Source organism: Anas acuta, chromosome W (genome assembly GCF_963932015.1).
Source record: "Anas acuta chromosome W, bAnaAcu1.1, whole genome shotgun sequence".
In the NCBI taxonomy this organism is placed as follows: domain Eukaryota; kingdom Metazoa; phylum Chordata; class Aves; order Anseriformes; family Anatidae; genus Anas; species Anas acuta.
The window spans coordinates 25,679,753-25,704,836 of NC_089016.1; the positions used below are offsets into that span (position 1 = coordinate 25,679,753).

Here is a 25,084-nt window from a genome sequence, read left to right on the forward strand (position 1 = left end):
TGCGTGGGCTCCTCTCCACGGGCTACAGGTCAGGCCCGGAATCTCCTCCGGCAGGGGTCTTCCACAGGCGGCAGCCTCCATCGGTGCAGGGCCACCTGCTCCACCGTGGTCTCCTCCACGGGCTGCAGCGTGGAACCCTGCTCCACCGTGGTACTCCATGGGCTGCAGGGGGACAGCCTGCTTCACCATGGTCCTCACCACAGGCCACAGGGGACTTCTGCTCCGGCGCCTGGAGCACCTCTCCCCCTCCTTCTACACTGACCTTGGCACCTGCAAGGCTGTTTCTCACTCCCTTGACTCTCCCGGCTGCTGTGCTGTGCAGCGTTTTTTCCCTGTCTTAAATATGCTCTCACAGAGACACAAAACAACATCGCTTATTGGCCCAGATCTGGAAAACAATGGGGCCCTTCCCAAACATGGGGCGGCTTCTAGATCTTTCTCACAGAAACCACCCCTATGGCCCCCTGCTACCAAAACCTTGCCATGTAAACCCACTACAGGAGGTCAGTGCAAAGCTGGGCAGCAGCTGGAAGTACCCTTGGAAATAATCCCAAGAAAAAAAACAATCCCAGCCTTCTGAAATTATACAGGTTTCTGCTAGTGGACACTGCAAGTGGTTTAAATGCTTTTTTTTTATTATTATTATTATTATTATTATTATTATTATTATTATTATTATTTTCCAACAAAACCACTTTGAAACAAATGTTCCCTCTGGATTTTTACTCAATGTATTTATACACTATACTTAAAAATAAAAGTCACACTGATAAGCTTCGTTCTAAGCCAGAGGCAGATTCTCCCTCTTCTACCCCAAAATTTGATTCCAACAGAACATGTTCTGATTCTTTAACAAAACTGAATATTCCAATGAAAGACAATGAAAGACTCCTCTCTGGATATTTTTCCAAGTACCCTCTGAAGTCTGTAACCCTTTGAAGTTTGTTACAGCACTGACGCAAAAAAAAAAAAAAAAAAAAAGGCAATTTCTGTCCTGATGTCTAGTATTTTGGATTTGAATCCATCTATCATCTCTTTTGAAGAACCCTGTAGAACTGGGGGACATGACCAAACTGCCCAGATTTGGGGGAGTTCTTGGGCTGAGTCAAGCTGGGGAGGCTGAATGTAAAATTCTAAAATCAAAATAAGCCTGGGGGTTTCTGCATCTCTTTTTACTTGTTATCACAGTCCTCCCACAGACACGAGAAAGATAATGAAGCTTCTGTGTGCAGACACTGAGAAGAGGCAAGGGTTAGTGGTGGTCACCCAATACTCTACAGATTAAATGACGTTATGGGGAGCAAAGGAAAACTGTGATCTGCATCTTTCATTCTTTTTGCTCTTATTCCTACATTCTCTCTTTCCATGGTCACATGTGCTCTTGCATTCCTCTGTCGACCAGGTTTTATCATGGTGTTTATCCTGGGAAGGTTAACATAGCCTCTGGGTGGCTTTCTGAACTCCCGGTCTTCTGAAAGTGTTTTGAAGACCAATATAGGAGAATAGGGAAGGGTCATTAGGACAGATGCCACATTGCTAGGAATATAGTTTTTCAAAGAGGATAAAATGGTAAAAATAAACAGACGAGCCAAGAAAACCTGTGAAAACACATCCCACAGCCACTCTTTCCCAGCTGAGTAAAGTCAGACATGCAGAGGTGTGGTGGTTTTACCATGCTGGGCAGCTAAACCCCACAACCGCTCTCTCACTCCCCCTCCTTTAGATGAGGAGGGGGAGAAGTAAAGCAAAGAACAACTCACGGGTTGAGATAAGGATAATTTAATTAAAGGGAAATAATTATAATAATTAAATAAAGACTACCATGAACTAAACAATTTAACTAAGGGGAAATAGAAAGGGAAGGGGGAAAAGGGAGGGGAAAAGGGAAAAATAAAAAGAAGGGAGGAAAACAAACAAATAAAATCAATGAAGGCTATATGGAAGTGCAGAGGAAAGAAATTACTCTCTACTTCCCACAAATGAGCGATGATTGACCACGTCCTTGAAGCAAGGCCTCAACGCACGCAGCTGGTGTTCTAGAGGAGGACCAACGTCTTCTCAACGAGAGCCCACCCCTCCCCTCTTCTTCCTGTTTCCACCTTTTATTGCTGAGTGTGACATCACATGGTATGGAATATCCCTTTGATTGGTTTAGGTCAGCTGCCCTAGTGATGTTTCTCTCCTCACTTTTTGCCCACCCCCTAGGAGTGTTAGAGAAAGGCCCGATGCTGTGCCACTGCTGCTCAGCAGTAGACACAACACTGGTGTGATAACACTGCTGTTCCAGCTACAAGTACAGAGTACGGCACTGTATGGGCTGCTGCCGGGAAAGTTAACATTCCAGCCAGACCCAGTACAACCTCCACCCCTTATTCCATAACATTTGTGTCACACTCAGATCCCCATACTTTAGCATACAAGCATTCTCATCATTATTCCTTGTCCTTTAACAGGACAAGGATTTAATAGGACAGGATTAATAGGCAGGTGTATCTTTTCATTCCATAGGTCTTTCTTGGAAAATGTTCATAAGAACTGTTGATGATTAGGTCTTCATCTGCCAAAGTGGCCACTCAAGGCAGGTGGAGTTGGATGTCTGGACACGAGCACCAGCTTAGCTCAAGTCCTTGTTGCACTGCCCGGCTCCTTGCAACATTGACCTGTCGTTGATCCTACAGCATCTTCCTACAACATATAACTGATATTACAGATTAGTTTTCTCTCAATGTCAAATATCCTTGAGGCACACACTTGATATCCCCATTCTTTTGCATGACCCACCAGGTATACCCTGGTCCTTGGGCGAAGACAATCCCACAAGTGGGTTTGCCTTTTCCCGAGGCAGGAGCAACCCACACTGCCTTCCCCATCCACCTTCCTACATGCACTACGGGAACTTTAGTTCCTTTCACAGTGTGTAGGGGTTTTGTTTCGGCAGGACCAGCACGGCTGTCAGACCCCCTATTGTTAACTAGCCAAGTGGCTTCTGGTAGATTTGTGTCCCATTGTTTCCATGTCCCAGCACCTAATGCTCGTAACAGGCAGGCAGGGCAGGAGGCTGGTGTGGCTGACCAGGAACATTCTAATGGAGATTAGGCGGAAACAGAGAGTGTCTCGCTACTGGAAGGAGGGCCAGGTGTCATGGAAAGAATACAGGGATGCTGTTCGTGTTTGTAGGAAGAAAATTCGTGTGGCTAAAGCACACCTAGAGTTGAAGCTGGCTGTGTCTGTGAGAGAAAATAAAAAGGGTTTTTTTAGATATGTGAATGGAAAAAGGAGAACTAAAGAATACATAGGGCCGCTCCTTGATAGGGAAGGTCTCCTCACAGACAATGACATAGGCAAAGCAGAGACGCTTAACGCCTTCTTTGCCTCTGTCTTCAATGCCGATGATGGGCTTCGGGACCCAGGGTGCCCTGAGCTGGAGGACCGGGACGGTGGGGATGACAAACTCCCAACCGACCCTGAACGTGTGCGGGATTTGCTACTCCACCTGGATCCCTACAAGTCCATGGGTCCGGATGGGATTCATCCCCGGGTGCTGAAAGCGCTTGTGGACGTCATCGCGGAACCTCTCTCAATTATTTTTCAACGATCCTGGGAATCTGGAGAAGTCCTGGTAGACTGGAAGCTGGCAAATGTTGTGCCGATTTTCAAGAAGGGTCAGAAAGAAGACCCTAGCAATTACAGGCCTGTCAGTCTCACGTCAGTGCCTGGTAAAATCATGGAGAAGATGGTTCTCGAACTTATTGAGGCGCACCTGGGGGACAAAGCAGTCATTGGTCCCAGCCAGCATGGGTTTGTGAAGGGTAGGTCCTGCCTAACTAACCTGATTTCCTTTTATGATAAGATTACCCGTATGGTGGACCAAGGGAAACCATCTGATGTGATTTTTTTGGACTTCAGCAAGGCTTTTGACACGGTTTCCCATAGGATCCTACTGGACAAAATGTCCACCATACAGCTAAATAAAAACATCATACGATGGGTGAGCAATTGGCTAACGGGCAGGGCCCAAAGGGTTATGGTAAATGGGGCTGCGTCAGGCTGGCGGGCGGTCACCAGTGGGGTCCCTCAAGGCTCCATTTTAGGGCCGGTACTTTTCAATATTTTTATAAACGATCTGGATGTAGGAATAGAAGGTATTTTGAGCAAGTTTGCTGATGACACCAAACTTGGAGGAGTTGTGGACTCTGTTGAGGGTGGAAAGGCCTTGCAGAGGGATCTGGATAGGTTGGAGAGCTGGGCAATCACCAACCGCATGAAATTCAATAAGAGCAAGTGCCGGGTCCTGCACCTGGGACGGGACAACCCTGGCTGCACGTACAGACTGGGCGATGAGACGCTGGAGAGCAGCCTAGAAGAGAGGGATCTGGGAGTCGTGGTAAACAGCAAGTTGAATATGAGCCAGCAGTGTGCCCTGGCAGCCAGGAGGGCCAACCGTGTCCTGGGGTGCATCAAGCACGGCATCGCTAGTAGGTCAAGGGAGGTGATTGTCCCGCTCTACTCTGCGCTGGTGCGGCCTCACCTCGAGTACTGTGTGCAGTTCTGGGCACCACAGTATAAAAAGGACATGAAACTGTTGGAGAGTGTCCAGAGGAGGGCTACGAAGATGGTGAAAGGCCTGGAGGGGAAGACGTACGAGGAACGGCTGAGGGCACTGGGCCTGTTCAGCCTGGAGAAGAGGAGGCTGAGGGGAGACCTCATCGCAGTCTACAACTTCCTCGTAAGGGGGTGTCGAGAGGCAGGAGACCTTTTCTCCATTAACACCAGTGACAGGACCCGCGGGAACGGGGTTAAGATGAGGCAGGGGAAATTTAGGCTTGACATCAGGAGGGGGTTCTTCACAGAGAGGGTGGTTGCACACTGGAACAGGCTCCCCAGGGAAGTGGTCACTGCACCGAGCCTGCCTGAATTTAAGAAGAGATTGGACTGTGCACTTAGTCACATGGTCTGAACTTTTGGGTAGACCTGTGCGGTGTCAAGAGTTGGACTTGATGATCCTTAAGGGTCCCTTCCAACTCAGGATATTCTATGATTCTATGATTCTATGAACAGAGTCTTTAACAGTCCATTGTACCTCTCAACCTTCCAAGAGGCTTGTGGGTGATAAGGGATGTGATACACCCACTCAGTACAATGCCTCTTGGCCCAGGAGGTAACAAGATTGTTTCGGAAATGACTCCCATTGTCAGACTCAATTCTCTCTGGTGTACCATGACGCCACAATACTTGTCTTTCCAGGCCCAAGATAGTGTTTCGGGCTGTGGCATGGTTTACAGGGTATGTTTCCAGCCACCCAGTAGTTGCTTCTACCATGGTGAGTATGTACCGTTTGCCTTGGCGGGTTTGTGGAAGTGGTCCGATATAGTCAATTTGCCAGGCCTCACCATATTGAAACCCTAGCCATCTCCCCCTGTTCCAGGGAGATTTTACCTTCATGGCTTTCTTGATTGCAGCACAGGTCTCACACTCATGGGTAACCTGTGTGATGGCCTCAATGGTCAAGTCCACCCCTCGGTCACGAGCCCATCTGTAAGTGGCATCCCTCCCCAGATGCCCTGATGTTTCATGGGCCCATCGAGCTACAAACAGCTCACCCTTACGTTCCCAGTCTAGGTCCACTTGAGCCACTTCAATTTTCGAAGCTCGATCCACTTCTTCGTTGTTCCGATGTTCTACAGTAGCGCGACTCTTGGGCATGTGGGCATCTACATGACGTACTTTAACATCCAGGTTTTCTACCCGGGCAGCAATATCTTGCCACAGGGTAGCAGCCCAGATAGGTTTACCTCTGCGCTGCCAGTTGCTCCCTTTCCATTGCTGCAGCCACCCCCACAGAGCATTTGCCACCATCCATGAATCAGTGTAGAGACACAGTGCTGGCCAATTTTCTCTTTTGGCGATATGTAGGGCTAGTTGTATGGCTTTTACTTCTGCATACTGACTCGACTCACCTTCCCCTTCCATGGCCTCCACAACTCGTCGTATGGGATTCCACACAGCAGCTTTCCATTTCCGATGGCTCCCTACCACACGGCAGGATCCGTCAGTAAACAACGCATACTGCTTTCTGTCTTCTGGCAACTCATTGTATGGTGGTGCCTCTTCAGCACGGGTTACCTCTTCTGTTGGTACTCCAAAATCTCTGCCTTCCGGCCAGTCCATAATGGATTCCTGGGCAATTGGGTTTTCCCATTCGAGTCCGCTGTGTAATTAACGCTATCCACTTACTCCACGTAGCATCAGCTGCATGGTGTGTAGTGGGAATTTTGTCTTTGAACATCCAATGTAACACAGGTAGCCGTGGTGCCAAGAGGAGCTGTGCCTCTGTACCCACAACTTCTGAAGCAGCTCGAACACCCTCATATGCTGTGAGTATTTCTTTTTCAGTTGGGGTGTAATTGGCTTCTGATCCTCGATAGCCCCAACTCCAGAAGCCCAGAGGTCGGCCTCGAGTTTCTTCTGGGGTTTTCTGCCAAAGGCTCCAGGTGAGGCCATGCTCCCCAGCTGCAGTGTACAGTATATTTTGCACAGATGGTCCAGTACGGACAGGCCCAAGGGCTACTGCACGAGCTATTTCTTGTTTGATTTGTTCAAATGCCTGTTGTTGCTCGGGGCCCCACTCAAAATAGTTTCTCTTTCGAGTCACTCGATATAGAGGATTCACAAGCTGACTATAGCCTGGCACATGCATTCTCCAGAATCCCACTAGGCCTAGGAAAGCTTGTGTTTCTTTTTTGCTAGTTGACGGAGACATTGCTGTTATTTTATTGATCACATCCATTGGAATATGGCGACGTCCATCCTGCCATTTTACCCCCAAGAACTGGATTTCCTGTGCAGGCCCCTTGACCTTGCTCTGTTTAATGGCAAAACCAGCTTTCAGGAGAATTTGGATTACTTTCTTCCCTTTCTCAAAAACTTCTGCTGCTGTGTTGCCCCACACGAGGATGTCATCTATGTACTGCAGGTGTTCAGGAGCTCCCCCTTGTTCCAGTGCAGACTGGATCAGTCCATGGCAAATGGTAGGGCTGTGTTTCTACCCCTGGGGCAGCCGATTCCAGGTGTATTGGATGCCCCTCCAAGTGAAAGCAAACTTCGGCCTGCATGCTGCTGCCAAAGGGATGGAGAAAAATGCATTAGCAATATCAATTGTGGCATACCACTTGGCTGCCTTTGACTCTAGTTCGTACTGAAGTTCTAGCATGTCTGGCGCTGCAGCACTCAGCGGTGGCGTGACTTCATTCAGGCCTCGATAATCCACTGTTAGCCTCCACTCGCCATTAGACTTTCGTACTGGCCATATAGGACTATTAAAGGGTGAGCGAGTCTTGCTGATTACTCCCTGAATCTCCAGCCGGTGAACCAACTCATGGATGAGAATCAGGGAGTCTCGGTTGGTGCAATATTGCCACTGGTGCACTGTTGTGGTAGCAATTGGTACCTGTTGTTCTTCAACCTTCAGCAATCCTACAACAGAAGGGTCTTCTGAAAGGCCAGGCAGGGTAGACAGCTGCCTAATCTTCTCTGTGCTCAAAGCAGCTATGCCAAAAGCCCACCGGTATCCTTTTGGATCCTTGAAGTTACCTCTCTTGAGGTAGTCTATGCCAAGGCCGCACCTCGAGTACTGTGTTCAGTTTTGGGCCCCTCGCTACAAGAAGGACATCGAGGTGCTTGAGCGGATCCAAAGAAGGGCGACGAAGCTGGTGAGGGGCCTGGAGAGCAAGTCCTATGAGGAGCGGCTGAAGGAGCTGGGCTTGTTCAGCCTAGAGAAGAGGAGGCTCAGGGGTGACCTTATTGCTCTGTATAAGTACATTAAAGGAGGCTGTAGCGAGGTGGGGGTTGGCCTGTTCTCCCATGTGCCTGGTGACAGGACGAGGGGGAATGGGCTAAAGTTATGCCAGGGGAGTTTTAGGTTAGATGTTAGGAAGAATTTCTTTACTGAAAGGGTTGTTAGGCACTGGAACGGGCTGCCCAGGGAGGTGGTGGAGTCACCATCCCTGGAAGTCTTCAAAAGACGTTTAGATGTAGAGCTTAGGGATATGGTTTAGTGGGGACTGTTAGTGTTAGGTCAGAGGTTGGACTCGATGATCTTGAGGTCTCTTCCAACCTAGAAATTCTGTGATTCTGTGAAGGTTGCACGGAGCCTCTGGGCCAGTCACAATGGAATGCTTTTGCCACTCATTCCCAGTTAGACTCACTTCATCTTCCAGTACAGATAGTTGTTGGGATCCCCCTGTCACTCCAGAGATACAGGTGAGTTCTGTCCCTTGGTAGCCTGATGGCATTAAGGTACATTGTGCGCCAGTGTCCACTAAAGCTTTGTATTCTTGTGGTTCTGATGTGCCAGGCCATCGGATCCACACAGTCCAATAAATCCGGTTATCCCTCTCCTCTACCTGGCCAGAGGCAGGGCCCCTCTAGTCGTGACTGGAGCGTCTGCCACTTAATTCTTGCAAATGAGAAGCAGAGGTCCCTTCATCAGGGTCAAGAATAACATCAGCTCTTCTACTGCCTCTGGGGTACTGCCCAATAGAAACTGGAGCATCATTTTTCTTAGGAGCCCCTCTTCTTGCTGCTGTATTTCCTTTCAGTTCACGTGCCCAAGCAGCTAGGGTTGAAGTAGGTATACCATCCCATTTCCTCCTATCTTCCCCGTGGTCACGCAGATAAAACCATAAGGTGCCACGTGGTGTGCGTCTTGGGTACTCTGTCTCTTGAGCAGAAAAATGCTGATTCTTAGTGGCTGAAATATCACTCTGTCTAGATGAGGGGGAATATGCTCGTTCTACGAGGTGGTCAAATCTTTCAGACAGTTTCTCCACAGCTGAGACACAGGACTGTAGCGGAGCAGAGAGATGATTGTCTTCATATATTTGAAGCTGGCAGGACAGATTATACACTGTTGGTCCCATCCCCTCATCCCACTGAATTACTGCCAGTGTACTGGCATGTGATAATGGTGCACTCCACACAAATTTACGCCACATGGATGTTGTGCACTGGACTTCATCGGGGTCTTGAGGTGTCTGGGCATTGTCCAAATCACTATAAATCATCTCCCGCACAGCTAATTCCCGCAGATGCTGGAGACCTTTATCCATAGTGGTCCACTTGCCTCTGTGATATACAATATCTTCCTTATGGGGATATCTTTCTCTCATAGCTGCCAGGGGTCATCTCCAGAGGCTGAGGGCCTGTGCTCCTCTCCCAATTACTTTGTCAATTACCCTTTCTCTAGAGAGGGATCCCAGCTGCTTGGCTTCATTGCCTTCTAATTGTAGGCTATTGGCCCCAGCATCCCAGCATCGGAGCAGCCAAGTGAGGATGTGTTCACCTGGGCGTCGACCATAATCCTTTTGTATTTCTCGCATCTCACTCAGGGATAAGGATCGAGTGATTTCTGATTCCTTTATGATTTCCGTCTCTTCTTCCTGCTGTTTTTGTGATGGCCCTGCATTAGAGGTGCCTGCCATTTCCGCTTCTCCCTCCTTCTTAGGAGAGGCTTCTTCCCTTACTAAACGAGCTGACCTCCGTTTCCATTGTTTTGACTTGACTATGGGGGCGACTGATACCATAGTTGGTTGGTCCTCTGGGTCAGCCACAGCGTGTGTTACTTGGTCATCAGATTCAGAGACTTCCTCCCTCTCTTCAAGTTGCTGGATGATGTTAAACAGTGTTTGAGAGGAATAAGCCAGGACCCAGCACAATGCTGCAAGCTGTCGTTCTCCGGCATTATCAGGGTCAGGACATACAACTCTCAAACATTCTACCAAGTTTTTAGGATTTAGCACTTGCTCAGGGGTGAAGTTCAAAACTATTGGAGGAGACACCCGTGACAGGTACCTGCCTATATCCTCCCACACACCTTGCCACCTGCCACAAGACTGTTTCGGGACAGATTCCCAAGTAAGTGAAGGCTATATGGAAGTGCAGAGTGTCCTGGTTTCATTTAGAATTAATTTTCTTCCTAGTAGCTGGTGGAATGGTGTGTTTTGGCTTAGGATGAGAAGACTGCTTTTAACACCCCGATGCTTTAATTGTTGCAGAGCAGTGCTTATACTAAGCCAAGGACATCTCAGCCTTTTGCTCTGCCCTGCCAACGGGCAGGCTGGGGGTGCAGTAAGAGCTGGGAGGGGACAGACCCAGGACAGGTGACCCAAACTAGCCAAAGGGGTATTCCATACCATCTGATGTCATGCTAAACAATATATAGGGGTGGCTAGCCGGGGGGGAGGGGCCGGACTGCTCGGGGTTAGGCTGGGCATCGGTCAGCGAGTGGTGAGCAATTGCATTGTGCATCACTTGTTTGTACATATTATTATTACTTTCCTATTATCACCATTGTATCATTATTATTATTATTGTTATTATTATTTTTGTTATTATTATTTTCCTGTCTTATTAAACTGTCTTTATCTCAACTCACGGGCTTCACTTTCCATTTCTCTCCCCCGTCCCAGAGAGGGAGGGGGGAGGGTGAGCGAACGGCTGCGTGGTGTTTAGCTGCCGGCCGGGTTAAACCACGACAGTTTTTTTGGCGTCCAACGTGGGGCCCAAAAGGTTGAGATAACGGCAGATCTGACCAGAGTGTGTTAAACTAAAATTGGTGTAAGGATTAGACCTGCTTAATAGTCACTTGTCATGATGCTGATTGCTTTAATATCAACTCTGCTGCGCCTGTTTTCCAAATTGAGTATTATAATACATTATTTTCCGTATTTGCTCTCTGTAGTGTTGTTTATCCTCTCCGGGCCCTGGTTTCAGATCATTATGGTACTGAGTGTTATAGCAATTGCTTATGAGACGATAAGATATCAGGTCATGACTCTAACTTGGTATTTATACTCAGTAACATCGTGGACTCTGTACTTTGGAAACAGTATCTTGGGAACTATTAGCAATTATACCTATTGTTTTTCTCCATTAGAGAGTCAATCTGTGGAGGGGAAAGGGGAAGATATTTTTTCTTACTTGATCACTCTCCCTTTCTCCTTCACCACCCCTGTATCCTCCTGGATCACTTTGCCTTCCTCCTTCACCACCCTCTTATCCCCTGAGCTTGTCACAATAGCTCTCCAAGATATTGAATATTCTTGGGATACTCAGACTACCATAGTCCTGTTGTTCTGCCTCCTGAATGCACTTCAGGTTCTGCTTAAAGTTAAACAACTACTTAGGAAGCTCATCTGGAGATCTGCCCGTAGGCAGTATAGTTGTGGGTGGCAGGGAGTATGGGTGGATATGGGCAGGCATCTAGAGCAATTGGCACCCCCAGTGTTTTGGAAATTCACCCCTGAACAATGGCAAAATCCTCAAAAACTGGCAGAATGCTTGAAAAAAAGATGTCATGATTCTGGCAGTTCCAAAGTAACACAAATCATTGTAACGTGCTGGGGCCTGGCTCATGCCTATCGAGCTGCCATTGATACTGCTATCAACTTAGTGACAGACCCTGCGGCCACTCCAAGCCCTGTGACAGATCCAACGGCCACTGTGACCCCTACGGTGGACTCTGCAGCCGCTCCAGATCCGGTTCCTGCAGCCGCTCCAGTTCCAGCTCCTGCAGCCGCTCCAGTTCCAGCTCCTGCAGCCGCTCCAGTCCCAGCTCCTGCAGTTGCTCCAGTTCCAGCTCCTGCAGCCGCTCCAGTCCCAGTTCCTGCAGTTGCTCCAGTTCCAGCTCCTGAAGCCGCTCCAGGTCCAGCTCCTGCCGCTACTCCAGTCCCAGCTCCTGCAACTGCTCCAGCTCCAGCTCCTGCAGCCGCTCCAGCTTCAGCTCCTGCAGCCGCTCCAGTCCCAGCTCCTGCAGCCGCTCCAGCTCCAGCTCCTGCAGCCGCTCCAGCTCCAGCTCCTGCAGCCGCTCCAGTCCCAGCTCCTACAGCCGCTCCAGCTCCAGCTCCTGCAGCCGCTCCAGCTCCAGCTCCTGCCGCTACTCCAGTCCCAGCTCCTGCAAATGCTCCAGCTCCAGCTCCTGCAGCCGCTCCAGTCCCAGCTCCTGCAGCCGTTCCAGCTCCAGCTCCTGAAGCCGCTCCAGCTCCTGCAGCCGCTCCAGCTCCTGTGGCCGTGTCAGAGAAACGAGCTGTAGCAGTGCAAGTTGACCCTGCAGAGGGTATTCCAACCCCTGTAACGGGGTCAGAGAAACGAGCTGTAGCAGTGCAAGTTGACCCTGCAGAGGGTATTCCAACCCCTGTAACGGGGTCAGAGAAACGAGCTGTAGCAGTGCAAGTTGACCCTGCAGAGGGTATTCCAACCCCTGTGGCAGACCCTGTAACAAGGTCAGAGAAACGAGCTGTAGCAGTGCAACTTGAACCTGCAGAGGGTATTCCAACCTCTGTGGCAGACTCTGTAACAAGGTCAGAGAAACGAGCAGTAGCAGTGCAAGCTGCCCCTGTAGAGAAGGTGAAAAAATGGTATAGAGATTCAGGTCGTTTAGAACGCAGAGAGTCTTCCGCCAATCCAGGTAAGGCTTCTGCCAAAACTAGGTATAGAGATGACGAAGATGACGACGACGCTGGGCCATCAAGGATTCAGGAGGAGGAAGATGAGGATGTCGAAAAATCAACAGTAACTACCCGAAGCCTAAATGAGCGTGAGCTACGAGATGTGCGAAAAGATTTTGGTCGCTGTATAGGTGAGCAGCTTGTCACCTGGCTGCTCCGGTGCTGGGACTCTGGAGCCAATTGTGTGGAATTAGACGGCAGGGAAGCCAAGCGGCTGGGATCCCTTGCTCGAGATGCCGGCATTGACAAAGCAATTGCAGATGGAGCACAATCCACCAGCCTCTGGAGGCGTCTCCTCTCAGCTGTGAGGGAAAGGTATCCCTTCAAGGAAGAACTTTTATGTCTACCAGGCAAGTGGACCACTATGGAGAAGGGAATCCAGTACCTGAGGGAATTAGCCGTACGGGAAGTGATTTATGAGGATCCAGACCTCAGACAAACATCCAAAGACCCAGATGAAGTCAAGTGTACACGACCCATGTGGCGGAAGTTTGTACGGAGTGCACCATCATCATATGCCAGCTCATTGGCAATAATGGCCTGGAAAGAGGATGAGGAACCCACAGTGGATGAAGTGGCTAAACAACTCCGGCAGTAAGAAGAAAGTCTCTCCTCTTCCTTACAGGCCTGCATCTCAGCTGTGGAGAAACATTCTGAAGAGTTCCACCAACTTAAAGAGAATCTATCTTCCTCCCCACCTGAACCAACCAGTGCCCTACGACCGAAAGAGAACACCTGGGAGAAAACACTTTCTGAAAAGTTTCACCAACTTGAAGAGAGATTATTCTCCTCCGCACCTGTACAGAGCAGTGTCTCAGCTATCAGGGGTAGGCGTTCATCTACACAAGGAAGACGATATGGTGGGTACTCACCCCGTGCCACCCTGTGGTTTTACTTACGAGACCATGGAGAGGACATGAGAAAATGGGATGGAAAATCTACCGCAACCCTAGAGGCACGGGTACGTGAGTTGCAAAAGAAAACAATTGGGAAAAAGGGATTCTCTGAAAAGTTTGCTGCTCCAACTTCCAGCAGACAGTCCTTCAAACGCAGAAACGAAGAAGATTCTGACCAGGATTAGGGGGGCCCTGCCTCCAGCCAGGGGGAGGAAAGGGACAATGGAGTTTATTGTACTGTGTGGATTCGATGGCCTGGCACATCACGCGCACAGAAGTATAAGGCTTTAGTAGACACCGGTGCACAATGTACTATAATGCCATCAAGCCATAAAGGACCAGAGCCCATCTATATTTGTGGAGTGACAGGGGGATCTCAGCAGTTGACTGTATTGGAGGCTGAAGTGAGTCTGACTGGGAATGAGTGGGAAAAGCACCGTATTGTGACTGGCCCGGATGCTCCATGTATCCTTGGCATAGACTATCTTAGAAGAGGATATTGCAAGGACCCAAAAGGGTTCCGGTGGGCTTTTGGTATAGCTGCCTTAGAGACAGAGGGCATTAAACAATTATCTACCTTGCCTGGTCTCTCAGAGGACCCTTCTGTTGCGGGGTTGCTGAGGGTCGAAGAACAGCAAGTGCCAATCGCTACCACAACTGTGCACCGGCGGCAATATCGCACTAACCGAGACTCCCTGATTCCCATCCATAAGCTAATTCATCAATTGGAGAGCCAAGGAGTGATCAGCAAGACCCATTCACCTTTCAATAGTCCCATATGGCCAGTGCGAAATTCTAATGGCAAGTGGAGACTAACAGTGGACTATCGCGGCCTGAACGAAGTCACGCCACCACTGAGTGCTGCAGTGCCGGACATGCTGGAACTTCAGTATGAACTTGAATTGAAGGCAGCCAAGTGGTACGCCACAATTGATATCGCTAATGCATTTTTCTCCATCCCTCTAGCAGCAGAGTGCAGGCCAGAATTTGCCTTCACTTGGAGGGGAGTCCAATATACTTGGAATAGGCTGCCCCAGGGGTGGAAACACAGCCCTACCATTTGCCATGGGCTGATCCAGTCTGCGCTAGAGCAGGGGGAAGCTCCTGAACACCTGCAGTACATCGATGACATTATTGTGTGGGGTGACACAGCAGAGGAAGTTTTCGAGAAAGGGAAGAAAATAGTCCAAATCCTTCTGAAAGACGGTTTTGCCATAAAACAAAATAAAGTCAAAGGACCTGCACGAGAGATCCAGTTTTTAGGAATAAAATGGCAAGATGGACGTCGTCAAATCCCAATGGATGTGATCAACAAAATAACAGCTATGTCTCCACCAACTAACAAAAAAGAAACACAGACTTTCCTAGGTGTTGTGGGGTTTTGGAGAATGCACATCCCAAATTACAGTCTGATTGTAAACCCGCTCTACCAAGTAACCCGTAAGAAGAATGAGTTTGAATGGGGCCCTGAACAACGACAAGCCTTTGAACAAATCAAGCAGGAAATAGTCCATGCAGTAGCTCTTGGGCCAGTTCGAACAGGACCAGATGTAAAGAATGTGCTCTACACTGCAGCCGGGGAGAACGGACCCACCTGGAGCCTCTGGCAGAAAGAACCTGGGGAAACTCGAGGTCGGCCCCTGGGGTTTTGGAGTCGGGGATACAGAGGATCTGAGGCCCGCTATACTCCAACTGAAAAGGAGATATTGGCAGCATATGAAGGAGTTCGATCTGCTTCGGAGGTGGTCAGTACTGAAGCGCAGCTCCTCCTAGCACCCCGATTGCCGGTACTAGGTTGGATGTTCAAGGGAAGGGTCCCCTCTACGCATCATGCAACTGATGCTACATTGAGCAAGTGGGTTGCACTGATTACTCAGCGGGCTCGAATAGGAAACCCCAGTCGCCCAGGAATATTGGAAGTGATCATGGACTGGCCAGAAGGCAAATACTTTAGGATATCATCAGAGGAGGAGGTGGGTCGTGCTGAAGAAGCCCCACTGTACAACCAGTTGCCAGAGAATGAAAAGAAATATGCCCTGTTCACTGATGGGTCCTGTCGTATTGTGGGGAAGCATCGGAGATGGAAGGCTGCTGTATGGAGTCCTACGTGACGAGTTGCAGAAGCTGCTGAGGGAGAAGGTGAATCGAGTCAGTTTGCAGAAGTGAAAGCCATTCAGCTGGCTTTAGACATTGCTGAACGAGAAAAATGGCCAGTTCTCTATCTCTACACCGATTCATGGATGGTAGCAAATGCCCTGTGGGGATGGTTACAGCAATGGAAGCAAAACAACTGGCAGCGTAGGGGCAAACCCATCTGGGCTGCTGCATTGTGGCAAGATATTGCTGCTCAGGTAGAGAACCTGGCTGTGAAAGTACGCCACGTAGATGCTCATGTGCCCAAGAATCGGGCTACTGAAAAACATCAAAACAACCAGCAGGTGGATCAGGCTGCTAAGATTGAAGTAGCTCAGGTGGACCTGGATTGGCAGCATAAAGGTGAATTATTTATAGCCCGATGGGCCCATGACACCTCAGGCCATCAAGGTAGAGATGCAACATACAGATGGGCTCGTGATCGAGGGGTGGACCTGACCATGGACGCTATAGCACAGGTTATTCATGACTGTGAAACATGTGCTGCAATCAAGCAAGCCAAACGGTCAAAGCCTCTTTGGTATGGAGGACGATGGCTGAAATATAAATACGGAGGGGCCTGGCAGATTGATTACATCACACTCCCTCAAACTCGCAATGGCAAGCGCCACGTACTTACAATGGTGGAAGCAACCACCGGATGGCTGGAAACATATCCTGTGCCTCATGCCACCGCCCGGAACACCATCCTGGGCCTTGAAAAGCAAGTCCTATGGCGACATGGCACCCCAGAAAGAATAGAGTCAGACAATGAGACTCACTTCCTAAACAACCTTATAGACACTTGGGCCAAAGAACATGGTATTGAATGGGTGTATCACATCCCCTATCATGCACCAGCCTCCGGGAAAGTTGAACGATACAATGGCCTGTTAAAGACTACCTTGAAAGCAATGGGCGCTGGGACATTCAAAAATTGGGACACGCATTTGGCAAAGGCCACCTGGTTAGTCAATACTAGGGGATCTACCAACCGAGCTGGACCTGCCCAATCAAACCTGTTACGTACTGTAGATGGGGATAAAGTTCCTGTAGTGCATGTAAAAAATATGCTGGGTAAAACAGTCTGGGCTACTCCTGCCTCAGGAAAAGGCAAGCCTATTCATGGAATTGTTTTCGCACTTGATGGGTGATGCAAAAGAACGGAGAGGTCCGGTGTGTACCTCAAGGAGATTTAATACTGGGTGAGAATAGCCCATGAACTGAATTGTACCATGTTAATTAGTATATTATACTGTATGTTATCACTACCATGACTACTATAGGTGACTAATTAGAATGTATGGAAAAGAGTGTAACCTGAGCATGACATAAATGGTATGGAATAAGGGGTGGATAGATGTCCTGGTTTCAGTTAGAATTAATTTTCTTCCTAGTAGCTGGTGGAATGCTGTGTTTTGGCTTAGGATGAGAAGAGTGCTGATAACACCCCGATGCTTTAATTGTTGCAGAGCAGTGCTTATACTAAGCCAAGGACATCTCAGCCTTTTGCTCTGCCCTGCCAACGGGCAGGCTGGGGGTGCAGTAAGAGCTGGGAGGGGACAGACCCAGGACAGGTGACCCAAACTAGCCAAAGGGGTATTCCATACCATCTGACGTCATGCTAAACAATATATAGGGGTGGCTAGCCGGGGGGGGGGGGGCGGACTGCTCGGGGTGAGGCTGGGCATCGGTCAGCGAGTGGTGAGCAATTGCATTGTGCATCACTTGTTTGTACATATTATTATTACTTTCCTATTATCACCATTGTATCATTATTATTATTATTGTTATTATTATTTTTGTTATTATTATTTTCCTGTCTTATTAAACTGTCTTTATCTCAACTCACGGGCTTCACTTTCCATTTCTCTCCCCCGTCCCAGAGAGGGAGGGGGGAGGGTGAGCGAACGGCTGCGTGGTGTTTAGCTGCCGGCCGGGTTAAACCACGACAGGAAAGAAATTACTCTCTACTTCCCACAAATGAGAGATGATTGACCACGTCCTTGAAGCAAGGCCTCAACGCACGCAGCCGGTGTTCAAGAGGAGGACCGACGTCTTCTCAACGAGAGCCCACCCCTCCCCTCTTCTTCCTGTTTCCACCTTTTATTGCTGAGTGTGACAAGGACATCGAGGTGCTTGAGCGGGTCCAGAGAAGGGCGACGAAGCTGGTGAGGGGCCTGGAGAACAAGTCCTACGAGGAGCGGCTGAGGGAGCTGGGCTTGTTCAGCCTGGAGAAGAGGAGGCTCAGGGGCGACCTTATCGCTCTCTACAGATATCTTAAAGGAGGCTGTAGCGAGGTGGGGGTTGGCCTGTTCTCCCACGTGCCTGGTGACAGGACGAGGGGGAATGGGCTTAAGTTGCACCAGGGGAGTTTTAGGTTAGATGTTAGGAAGAACTTCTTTACTGAGAGGGTTGTTAGGCACTGGAACAGGCTGCCCAGGGAGGTGGTGGAGTCACCATCCCTGGAAGTCTTTAAAAGACGTTTAAATGTAGAGCTTAGGGATATGGTTTAGTGGGGACTGTTAGTGTTAGGTAAGAGGTTGGACTCGATGATCTTGAGGTCTCTTCCAACCTAGAAATTCTGTGATTCTGTGATTCTGTGATCACATGGTATGGAATATCCCTTTGATTGGTTTAGGTCAGCTGCCCTAGTGATGTTTCTCTCCTCACTTTTTTCCCACCCCCTAGGAGGTTTAGAGAAAGGCCCGATGCTGTGCCACTGCTGCTCAGCAGTAGACACAACACTGGTGTGATAACACTGCTGTTCCAGCTACAAGTGCAGAGTACGGCACTGTATGGGCTGCTGCTGGGAAAGTTAACATTCCAGCCAGACCCAGTACAAGAGGAACAAAGGGAGCCCTTTCTCCAAGACCCATTAATGCAGTCTGGGCTCTACAGACTGCTTCCTTGCAGTGACCCTTCAGCTGTCAGAGAGAGGGGACACCAAAGTAAATCTCCACCATGTGCTTCTCATATCCTATTAATTTCCATTCATGGCTCTTTTTTTCTCTTGACAGGACCAGAGGGCTGTAACCTGTTTATCTACCATCTGCCCCAGGAGTTTGGGGATGCTGAGCTGATGCAGATGTTCCTGCCTTTTGGTAATGTCATCTCCTCGAAAGTGTTTGTGGATCGGGCGACAAACCAAAGTAAATGCTTTGGTGGGTAAAGATAACAAAACAATTAGATTCATCCAGGAAAGGGCTTTCTCTGAATACTTCACCTTTCAAACTGCTTTCTTTCTGCTTAAGCTTTATGATTTCTCTAGATTTACTCCTGTCGATACTTCACCCCTTCCCTCTTTGTATCCTAATTGTCTCATGCTCAGAATTGTGTGCTCTGCTAAGAAGCGAAGGTTTGACATTTCACTGGCAGCTGGGTGCTGCAGTTGCTGCTGGTGGGGTGGAAAACACCCCCCCCCCCCCCTTGGAAGGGGAGGTGGGGAGGGTGCAGAAAAGACTAGAGCACATGGAGGAAAATGGAGGAGGCCAGGGAGTAGGTGAACTGCTGATGGAGTCAGCAGTGGGAATTTCTGCACCCAAGTGAAAGGAAAAACAGGTTGTGGAGTTGAAGGGAGGACAGAGCTTGAGGGACAGCTATCTAGCGGATGTGATGCATTAAACTGCAAAGGGCCAAGGGCTGAACACCATCAGCTGAAAGCCTGGGATGGTTGCTCAGCAGACTGCAGGCGGCTGTGCTCTGAGCCTGCCACACCTGAGCCAGAACCACGGCACGTACAAATAGCTCCAGCTAACCCTGTGCCTCAGCCAGCAAGCCATGCTAAGAGGCTGGGTCTGAAAGCAATGCCATTCTCACACAGCTCCGGGCCCAACTCCACCAGCTGGAGCATGAGCAGAACACAGCTTCAGCTGCATGTGGGCCACCAGGCAAGAACACCCCAAGGTGCACCCACAAAGGGTGGGATCAGTCTGCCAACTGCAGTGTGCTGATATGTGCGTGATGTCTCAGTGGGATCCCGCTGTTCGCAAAGGTGCTGCTGTGAAAGGTCCCTTCTGGCAGCCCCAGAAAGGTCCCATCCCACCTGGTGGATGGGGGCTCTCCTCTCACCTGCCACTGGAATGTGCAGTTTTTTGGTAATCCACCACTCAGTGTTCTTTGCAAACTTTCTCTGAGAATTGCAATGGGACAAACTATTGCTTTTCTTTTCCTGTTACTTGCATCTGATCTGGACTCTGTCTCTCAGGCAAACTTCCAGAGTTAAGACTTGTTGGAATTTCATTTGATTTTAAAGTCACTCAGTCTCCACATTATGCTTCCCTCCCATGTTGCCTTCCCCATTCCCTTCCTGGACAGCCCACCTCCCAAAACTCTTACCTTATTCCTTGCTAGCTATGGTGCATGGCAGACAGTACTTCCAAGACATCTGTGCCCCTTCTCTGTGCAGTTTCTCCTGCCCATCCACAGAGGGTCTGAACAGGCTGCTTTTTGATTGAAAAAGCCTTGCTCCCTAGTGTGAGGGGACACGGCAATCCCTTCACCAGTAGTCATGGGATTGCTGCACTCTCAAGCATTAGAGAACAAAAGAGTTTATTAAGAAGAACTTGGGAAGTTCAAATGAGAGATTTAGAGCTTTAACCGTATAAAAGCTCATAACAAAATAAGCAGACCAGCAAAGCTCTAGGTGACATTGAACACTAATGCTCCAAGGATATCAACAAGTGGACCTTTGTCAGTGAAATTGCTATTCCTATCATAAATAATATTTAGGGGAGTACTGAGCCTGTCTCCCCTTATACAGGCAAGGGGGAAGGGCAAAGGTAAATGGAGAAGAAATGAGGTGGGAGCCAAGTCCAGTAAGGAAGAGTATCTTCTGGACAGAGATTCACCTCATATCCTCCTGTTTCAAAGATTCTTTGGCTATAAGGCTTAATGAGGGTAATAACACATACCTAGCTTGTGGGGCAGGGTTATGGGGCTGGCTTTGTTGCTGTTTCCAAGGTACTGTGAAGTTGTGGCTGATAGCTGAGCAGGGATTGAGGGATCTTAGCAGAATTTTTTCTTATTGTGAGTCTTACTGGAAGAACCTAAACCACAGCTTGTTTGATGCAGTAACTTCCAACACCAATGGTAGAGTATTCCAGCCTGAAAGCAGGAAGGTGCACTTTGGATGTGTAAACCCAGGCAAGCAAAAGCAGGAACTAGAGAATGATGATGGATTTTAGTCACCTTATATTAGTTTCTGAGACACCAATATCCAGTCAGTTTTGGGTTCCAGGCATCAAGCCCCAGTTTTCTCTGACTTTAGCTAAGTTTCCCATAGAACTGAGTGCCTGATGTGACTGTTGGTTTCACTTACACTGCCATGTACACCTCCTCCACAAGGACAGAAATAGCAGACATACAGGTAGCTAATTATCACGAGTATGTCATACTGCTCTTCAAAACCTCCCACCCCACTGACCTTCAACTTTAGAGCAATGTAAAAATATGGACATTATTACAGATAACCAGGCCATTCATTTGTTGTACTAAGTCCACTGAAGTTGGCACTGATTATAATTCCTTGTTCAGAAACTCAGCTTTTTAAAAAAGGGAAATATTACTTTTTCCTAAAGGAAAAGAAGGATTTTTAACTTTGAAAGTAAGAAAACTCTTTCCTTTTCTGCTTAAGCATTTCCCCAAACTCATAATATAAAAACATAGCATTTGCATTCTGTTTCACTTTTTTTTCAACCAGCCAGAGCTCTCCAACTAGTAGCCTGGGGGGACAATTCTGTCTGGCCCCAGAAAGATACTCCACCATTATATGACCTTTTAAAGTATATCTGCTATGCAGATCCCAAGTAAATTGCTATAACAGAGTCTAGCCCAAGGTTGTTGAGAAATTGTCAAGAAGTCCTTCTTTAGACAAACTCAAAAAATTCCATGGATAAAAATGTCACCATATTTTTCTTCCATGGGAGGAGAAAATACTTCATTTGCTGCTCTTTTCTCACTATTGAACTACCAGTAAATAGCCAGCCCAAAGTGCAAAGTGCATCAGTAGAGCAGCATCTCAAAAAAAAAAAAAAAAAAAAAAAAAAGACTTGTATTCCTTTGTGTTCAGTTCTGAACCTCCCCTGTGCTTCCAGCACAAAGATGGATGCATTATCTCCTTTAGCCACTGCTGGCAGGATTGTGTAGGGGCAACTGTGGGAGAAAACAAGACCAGCCACAAGCCGTTCTCCCGGTTTCCCAGGGTCCACCATCCTGCTGAGACCCATTAGCACCTGTGTATGTTGAAGAAACCACACTGCAGTTATGAAGCCTTGGACGTTCTCAGTTCAGAGGTTGCCTCCTGGCTTGACAATGAGCACTGCAGAACGGTGACTACAGCAAACACCAGTCTTGTGCAAAAAAAATGTGAAAGTGGTCAAAATATGGCTGTTGTTTACCATAGCAGGTCTGCTTCCTGCCTGAGACACAACCCTGACCTCACTAAAACATTCATTGAAGTTGGGAGGCATCTTTGTCTGGGACTTTCCTCTTGCTGCATTCATCCAGTCTAGACCCAAATCCTCCCTTTTTTACTACAATTTTTCAGGCCCCTGGCTTTTATTTCCCCCTTATCCTGATGCATCTGAAATATGTCCCACTACAGACCACACTTCTTTCTCCCTCGCACTCATCACCATCCTGTCTATCCCCATGGCCTGAGCCTCCATCACACCAACCACATCAGCATCTCCTTGGGATTCTCCTCTGGTACTGCCCTTTCCACCCTCTTGGATTCAGAGTTATTAATATTACTTTCACAGCCTTTCACCATTCTCTCTGTCTTTCTCCTCTCCCACCAGCTCTTCACAGCTCTTCAGTGCCCAATCTGTAGCCTCTTCCCATCCATTTCTTTTATACTTAGCACATTTCTCCTCACTGGGACTTGCTGTTCTTTCCCAGTGAAATGGCAGGGACACCACAGGAGTTGTCTCACTTGAGGAAAAATTACACTTAATAAGGCTTTCCTTGAAGACAGCAACTCCCATTCTCACAGCAGACTGATCTGGAATGTCTTAAACAGAGGCACAATGTGTCACAGCCTAACCATCAGCTTCTGCAGGACCCTGTCGTGGTTCCGCTTGAGTGGGCAGTTGAGCTCCACCACAGCCGCTTTCTCACTCCCCCTCCTCAAAGAGGAATGGGGAGAAAATATGTGAAAAGGGATCAAGGGTTGAGATAAGGACAAGAAAATCACGCAATAATTATTGTAACGGGCAAAACGGACTCAGCATAAGAAGATAGTAAGATTTATTGCCCATTACTAACAAGCTAGAGAAGTGAGAAACAAAGGAAAGAAACCAAAAGCACCTCCCCCCCCCCATCCACCCTCTTCCACCTCCTCCCCCGAGCAGCGCAGGGGAACGGGGGAATGGGGGTTATGGTGGTCTACAGCGCTTCTTCTCTGCCGCTCCTTCTCGGTCACTCTCGTCCCCTGTGCTGTGGGGTCCCACCCACGGGATGCAGTCCTTGATGAACTGATCCGGCGTGGGCTTCCCACAGGCAGCAGCTCTTCCAGAATTGCTCCAGATATGGGTCTGTACCACGGGGGCCAACCCTCAGGAGAAAACTGCTCCAACCTGGCTGCCCCATGGGCAGCAGCTCCTGCCAGGTCACCTGCTCCTGCGTGGTCTCCTCTCCACGGGCTACAGGTCCGTCCCGGAATCTCCTCCGGCAGGGGTCTTCCACAGGCGGCAGCCTCCGTCGGTGCAGGGCCACCTGCTCCACCGTGGTCTCCTCCACGGGCTGCAGCGTGGAACCCTACTCCACCGTGGTACTCCATGGGCTGCAGGGGGACAGCCTGCTTCACCATGGTCTTCACCACAGGCCACAGGGGACTTCTGCTCCGGCGCCTGGAGCACCTCTCCCCCTCCTTCTACACTGACCTTGGCACCTGCAAGGCTGTTTCTCACTCCCTTGACTCTCCCGGCTGCTGTGTGGTGCAGCGTTTTTTCCCTGTCTTAAATATGCTCTCACAGAGGCGCAAAACAACATCGCTTATTGGCTCAGATCTGGAAAACAACGGGGCCCTTCCCAAACATGGGGCGGCTTCTAGATCTTTCTCACAGAAACCACCCCTATGGCCCCCTGCTACCAAAACCTTGCCACGTAAACCCACTTCACCTGTGCCTGCACAGCATGCTATTTACTTCCACCGCCTCTAAAAATACTTTGATTTTAGATAGAGTAGATGAACCCTAATTAGATACAGCTGATCCTCCATATGCTCCAAGGATATTTCAGTTTTAAATGCAAACACCCCCATGTGTAGAAATGCCAGAGGAGAGTCTCTAGTGCTACTTTCATTCGGTCCAGAAGTTTCTGTTCAGAAAACAGTTAACACTTCAACAGGCAGGCCCATTTCTGAACTCAAGGTGATTGAACTGCTGAACATGGACTTACCACATCCTGCTCTTGTGAGATTGCAGACCTACAACAACATTTAGGCTTTCCATTACATCTGTTTTTATTTTGTTTTCCCAAGATCTCTCTCATTCAATGTAAATTTGAGCTGTAGAACAAGTGTTTCTCCATCCACCCATCCACCCATCCATCCATCCATCCATCCATCCATCCATCCATCCATCCATCCATCCATCCCCACATATTTATCTTCAACTTCTTTATATCTGTCTGTCCTTTTTCATTTGCTGCACAGGACTGCGCTTCAGCATTTTGAAGTCTGTCAGCTAGCTTGTTACAGAGCAGCTGTTCAATAGGTCCTCACAGCTCTCTGCTTGGCCCCAGGCCTTCCTTCCTGCACAATATTCAAATGTTGCTATGAATATGAATTTATTATTATTTTCTCATCTGTTTTCCTAAGGCCCTTCCTAGCAGAGCATTTGAGAGGTTCATGGAACTGAGAAACAGCATTTTCACAGTACTCATGTCGTCTTCATTTCACCAAGGGGATGGTGAGACATAGAAAGATATTCAAAACTATTTATTAATCTTGAATGCCTCATCTGAGATGCCATGAGCCTGATTGGTCTGTTTGTGTGTTTTCTCAAAATGTCTAACACAATGCAGAGCATGCTATGTTTATGTTCATTTCAGATCCAGTACAGGCACGCAGCCTTTCTATACCAGCAAAATCTCAGGTCACACACTGACTGAGCACCAAGAAAAAAATAAAGAGGCCTCACATATCAGCTCATGCACTATGTCATAACTATCCATATCTTTTTAACATTTGTATGCTTTTGGCTCTAGTTGGGCCAGGACGTCTTTGGGGCATGGCTCAGGGGTGGCAAGGTACAGGGACCGTCCCTAGACAGTAGTATAGACAAGACCACTCCTCTTTTAGGGATAAGAGAGTTTAGTCATAAGGATAGAAGCCATGATGTGCCATTTGCACTCAGAGCCTGCAGATTTTATTTACTAATAAGAAAGTAGCCTAGGAGATCTTATTAAGGGGTTTTGTGACATGTTATTTACCCACCATAATTGGGATGTCATGCCAAAAATAGGCGTCAAGTCCATTTCTCCAAGGCAGCATTTGGTTGTACAACTACATCACAGAACCATCCTTTTCCTATTTACTGTCTGTATTCC

General features: G+C 48.4%; 1 protein-coding gene across 1 annotated transcript in view; it reads left to right on the forward strand.

Annotated features, from left to right (window-relative positions):
- The window catches only part of LOC137846718 (CUGBP Elav-like family member 4), a 216,818-nt gene that overhangs the window by 174,627 nt on the left and 17,107 nt on the right, over nt 1–25,084 (forward strand). The window contains exons 11-13 of the mRNA XM_068664832.1: nt 556–590; nt 3,428–3,437; nt 18,553–18,696. Of these exons, the coding sequence (XP_068520933.1) occupies nt 556–590; nt 3,428–3,437; nt 18,553–18,696 (189 nt within the window). The remainder of the gene's footprint in view (nt 1–555; nt 591–3,427; nt 3,438–18,552; nt 18,697–25,084) is intronic.